Below are 5,678 nucleotides of genomic sequence, written 5' to 3'. Positions count from 1 at the left end.
CCCCCCCCCCCCTTACCTGCTCCCAATTATTGCACTTGGTATAACACTAGTGTAATAATAATTGGGTACCCTCCCAGCAGTATATTGGATAGATACTATCCCTTAGTGGGTTGAATCCTCAACCCCTAACTCTCTCGCATTATATATATATATATATACATATATATACACACACACATATACATATATATATATACACATACATCATCATCATAGTTTAACGTTCGCTTTCCATGCTGGCATCGGTTGGACGGTTTGACTGAGGATTGGTGAACCAGATGGCTACACCAGGCTCCAATCTGATCTGGCAAAGTTTCTACAGATGGATGCCTTTCCTAATGCCAACCACTTTGAGAGTGTAGTGGGTGCTTTTAATGTGCCACTGGCACGAGGGCCAGTCAGGTGGTTCTGGCAACAACCACACTCAAAAGGTGTTTTTACATGCTCCCTGCATGGGAGCCAGTCTGGCGGCGCTGGCAACGATCTACATATAAATACATATATATATATAAATAGAGAGAGAGTGTCAGGCTCCCGATCATGAGATAGTGAGTTTGATTCTTGGACCAGGCTGTGTGTTGTGTCCTTGAGCAAGACACTTTATTTCACATTGCTCCAGTTAACTCAGCTGTAGAAATAATAGTCTTGGGCCAACCAAAGCTTTGTGAGTGGATTTGGTAGACGGAAACTGAAAGAAGCCTGTCATATGTGTGTATATATATGTGTGTGTGTGTGTCTGTGTTTGTCCCCACCAACATCGCTTGACATCAGATGCTGGTGTGTGTACGTTCCCCGTAACTTAGCAGTTCGGCAAAAACAGTTCGATAGAATAAGTACTAGGCTTACAAAGAATAAGTCCTGGGGTCAATTTGCTCGACTAAAAGGTGGTGCTCCAGCATGGCCGCAGTCAAATGACTGAAACAAGTAAAAAAAAAAAAAAATTAAAAACAATTGTTTTTTTCTCTTATTGTTTACCTGGTGTTCTTCGTCAGTTTTGACAATATGTTGAAACTGTTGAACAAGTGACCATCCCCAGGTAGCAATCAGAGCGGAACGGTAAGAATCAACAGCCCCTTTCTCCAAGAGAATATCCTTGTTATGGCGCAGCGTGAACCGTGTGGCTGGGTTGATGATGCTGAATGCCGTGATAAGGTTTTCGACCTTCTTGAGTTCTTCTTTGCAGCGTTTGTCATTCTTATTGAACTGGTGTCTGACAGGTAGGTTCCGAAACAGGCCACTCGCAATAATCGTACTACCTGAAGGAAACAGACGAAAAGAAGCTGGTGGTTACTACTACCACCATTACTACTAGTATACTACTACCACCACCACCACTACTATGACTACTGCCACTGCCACCATCATTACTACTACCACTGTCACCACCATTACTACTACTACTACCACCACCACCACTCTACTATTACTACTACCACCACCACCATCACTACAACTACCACCACCACTACTACTACCATCACTACCAGAGAGAGGAAAGGAAGAGAGGAATAGAGAGAAGGAAAGAGAGAGAGGGGGTGGAAGAGAGAGAGAGAGAGAAAGAGAAACATTAAAATGTCTTCTGTCAAATAAGTCAGCATCAAATCACTGATGTCCAAATAGGTAGTGCCCAAAACGACTGAACCAAAATGCTTCATACCCCCTACACGCAACACGCAGAAGAGACTGCCCCCCTCCAAAAAAAAAAACTAGTCTCCAAGAATGTACATCTTTTACTTACCTTCGTTCGATGAACATGGAGTGATTTTAAGGACATCTCCTGACTTGCTGAAGGTAGCAGTTTGAGCGAGACTGTTGGACATTGTTCGACTTGTTACAGTCAGATCACTGACAGAACTCAGTGATGCTGTTCAAAGAAAAGATGGCAACCAGATATTACGTTTACATATAACACACAAGATGTTGTGAAGTTCATCCTTTTTTCAAGGACATAAAAGGCTCATCCCTTTAGCATTGAAACTGGTCAAAGTTGGCCGGAATATTTTACCTGCTTTATATGAATACATGTTCAAACTGGCCAGATTTGGCCTTTTTGCATCTTTCCTACAATGCACTAGTGTAGCTAGAGTGTGTTCCACCTGGGGTGGCCCTTCTGTTCGTCACCCTCGGACCCCTGTATCTCAGCCTACATTTGCTCTACATAGGTATATTATACTTTTCTAGAATCAGGGTGATCCCAGGATTGAAAATCTGCCCTTCACAAAGTTAGGAAGGGCATCCAGCTGTAGAAATACTGCCAGATCGGATTGGAGCCTGGTGCAGCCTTGTGGCTCACCAGCCCTCAGTCAAACCGTCCAACTCATGCCAATATGGAAAGCGAATGTTAAACAATGATGATGCTCATGATATATATGCGATATTTATGTGCATGTGTGTGTTTCCATAACTCACTTGACAACCAGTGTTGGTTTGTTTACATCCCTGTAACTTAGCAGTTTGGTAAAAGAGACCGATGGGATAAGTACTGGGGTTGATTTGATCAATTAAACCCTTAAAAGCAGTGCCCCAGTATGGTCGCAATCCAATGGCTGGCACGAGTAAAGCAAAGTTTCAACCAGGAATTTCTTGGACTTACCTAATGCTTCTCCACGGAATCCATAAGTGACCAATTGTTCCAAGTCTGCGAACAGACATATTTTGGAAGTGCAATGTCGTTTAGCAACGTAAGGGAAATCCTCGCTTTTAATTCCGCAGCCATTGTCACGGATTTCAATGCGATCTAAACCATAATTTTCCTGTGTATAAAAGGAAAAAAGAAAAAAAAATGATGTAATATCAAAAAAATTACAAACTCTGTACGAACATTAACTCGTTAGCATTTAAACTCGTTATATCGGGCTAAAATCTACCTGTTTTAACTACAGATTGACCATATCCAGCCGGTCACACCTGCCCTATAATAAGTGTTTGAAACCTGTTCTATGCTCAGACCAGCCAGATTCGACCTCTCAGTAAAAAAAAAAAAAAAAAAAAATTTCTCGAGGTGGAGGTGGGCAGATTTGTATTCTCCATAGCCGAAAACGGGGGTTTGTGTAGAAAAAAAAAATTAAATAAAAAAAGGGGGTGTTTTTTGGGGGATACAAAAGGAAGTTTTGCCTATATATGTGTGTGTGTGTGTGTGTGTTTGAGGAACAAACAAGAGAAATACAATGCCAAAAGTAAGTTTGATAAGTTATCCATGCAGGATATTCTCAACTCGAAAGACTTTTGTAATACAAACACAACGAATTCCACTCATAAAATATTACCAGCTCGATTCTCTTGTACAAGACAATTACAACGTGTGTACATACGAACAACGTGTGTATATAAAGTAATAAAGTAGATAGCAATACAAGGAAACAACGTGTATATATAAACAACGTATGTACAATACGTACCAGCTTCACTTGTATATTTGTAGCCCCAGCATCGATGGAATTCTCTACGAGTTCCTTAATAGCATTGCTAACGGATGTTATTACTTGGGTGCTTCCTATAAGTCGAATAGTATCAGATGGCAGCGCTTTCAGAGTTGTCATCGTGTCCGTCTTACAATAAACATCGAAACAGTTTGGTCGATTTACAAAATAACGATGCTTCCCGCCATCTTACAAAATGAATGAATGAAAAGAGGAAAAAAGGCGGTAGGGGAGGTAACTCTCGTCTCTGTGTGTAACGTTATCCGACGTTTAATTAACAGATAAAGACATATCTACACTTTAGCGCCCCATTAGTTTTACTCCCGTTTGTATACACGTATGTATGTATGTATGTATGTGTGTGTGTGTATTTGTGTGTATGTATATATGTATGTATGTATGTATGAAATGATCTAATTATAAATCTAATTTTTGTAATCAGTGAATGTGTTTTCACTAGAAATAAATTATATTTGCGAGAGGTTGACAGACATCTTCAGCCAACTGGTGTTGCTACTTCAGGCTGATGATGAGCAATGACTCAGAAACATGTCCCTGAATGCAGACTAGGCTGGGTGGGGGTGCTTGTCTCCCCCTCGCAAATATAAGGACACAGGAAATGTGTCAAGGCCAACAGGAAGCGGTTCAGCTTCCTAGGGCTAAATAGCAGCAGTATGATTCCCTTATTGGGACTGTCACATTAAATTGACAGTATACAGCTAATTTAGTTATCGGACGCATGATAAACTAGTAACCAAGGGAGATAATTTCTTCAAAGAATAATTTCCCTTGGAACATATATTCGCTGAGAATCTTTATTTATGAACAGAAGCGAAGTCATTCTTTTGTCTCTACTTGTTCCGGTCGTTATTCGTTTGTGGCCATGCTGGAGCACCACCACATGTTTTATTTTTAAAGTCTGATCATTATCTTGTCGGATATAACTACCGATCCGCTAAGTTACGGGAACATAAACTAGCAAACGCGATCACACACTCACTCACTCACACACACACACACACACACACACACACACACACACACACACACACACACACACACTGCAGAGAAGCACTGCAAAACAAAGACATAGTAGGACCACACTGGACGCCGCCGGTTGACAGACTGATGCCTGAGGGTCGCATCAAGTGGCTTCTAGCAGTGGAAAGTCTTAAATACAACGGGTTTGTCCCACAGAGAACGTTTCCGATTACTTTTGTGTACCTCTTCGTGTGTATGTATATGTATGTGTGTGTGTGTGTTTGCTTGTCTGTCTCTGTGTGTATCTATAGGTAAATAGACTAATAGATAGACAGACAGACAGACAGATAGATAGGTAAATAGATAGATGGATAGGTAAATAGATAGATGGATAGATAAATAGACAGCTAGCTAGATAGATACATTTCTTTTATTAGCCACACAGGGCTCAACGAAGATGGGACAAATACAATGTAGAGCTTTTCTTTTTGGGAGGGGAAAAAAAGAGAGATAGCGAAGTAAGGAGAGAGGATAGGAAAACAAAAGGAAATCGAGGAAGAAGATAAAGGATAAGAAGGGCGCGGACTACAGAGAGGGAGAGAGAGAGAGAGAGAGGGAGAGAGGGAGAGAGAGAGAGAGAGAGGGAGAGAGAGCAATAAGGTGTCGTCTTGTTTTTGGCTGAGTGGATGTTATTGGGAGTAAATGTGTGTCGATGTTTAAAATAAATGAAGACCAATTATTTGTGAGTTAATTTTGACGGGAGATGAATGCGTTGACAGGAAATTAATGAATAAAAAAAAGTCAACTAACCAATATGGTTCGATGGAGAAGGTTTAAGATGAAAAATTGTTGTCGGAAATTGGGACAGGGAGCAGGAAGAAAGGTTACCAGCAGACTGAGAAAGTAGACATTTTATAAAGATGAAAGGAAAGGAAGAAAGAAATGGAAAAGAAGAAAAGAAGAAAAGTAGGAAAGAAATAAAGAAATTAAATAAAGAAAAGTAATGTCGTTTATCATTTAAATATATAAAACGTTATTTGATATTACATGGAAATGGCGGAGAAAAGTGAGGGGGGAGTGGAAGAGATGAGGGAGGGAGAGGGGAGAGGATGAGAGAGGGAGAGAGAGGTTGAGAGAAAGAGACAGAGAGTGAGTGTGAGAGACCGATAAATGATAGAGAGAGAGAGGGTAGAAAGAGACAGAGAGAGAAATAGAGTGAGAAAGGGATATATGAGAGAGAGAGAGAGAGGGGGTAGAAAGAGACAGAGAGAGATATAG

General features: G+C 40.8%; 1 protein-coding gene across 2 annotated transcripts in view; it reads right to left on the bottom strand.

The window, feature by feature from the left end:
* LOC106876897 (PMS1 protein homolog 1) overlaps positions 1 to 3,611 on the bottom strand; it is a 15,107-nt gene extending 11,496 nt beyond the window's left edge. For both annotated transcript variants that reach the window (XM_014925645.2, XM_052977189.1), the window contains exons 1-4: positions 3,399 to 3,611; positions 2,594 to 2,753; positions 1,739 to 1,864; positions 976 to 1,256 (exon numbers count right to left, since the gene is read on the bottom strand). In XM_014925645.2, coding sequence (XP_014781131.1) covers positions 976 to 1,256; positions 1,739 to 1,864; positions 2,594 to 2,753; positions 3,399 to 3,539 — 708 coding nt within the window. In that variant the 5' untranslated portion in view covers positions 3,540 to 3,611. The remainder of the gene's footprint in view (positions 1 to 975; positions 1,257 to 1,738; positions 1,865 to 2,593; positions 2,754 to 3,398) is intronic.
* Positions 3,612 to 5,678: the final 2,067 nt, after the last annotated feature.

This window comes from Octopus bimaculoides, chromosome 27 (assembly GCF_001194135.2).
Source record: "Octopus bimaculoides isolate UCB-OBI-ISO-001 chromosome 27, ASM119413v2, whole genome shotgun sequence".
NCBI lineage: Eukaryota > Metazoa > Mollusca > Cephalopoda > Octopoda > Octopodidae > Octopus > Octopus bimaculoides.
This window is presented reverse-complemented; position numbering and strand designations above follow the sequence as displayed.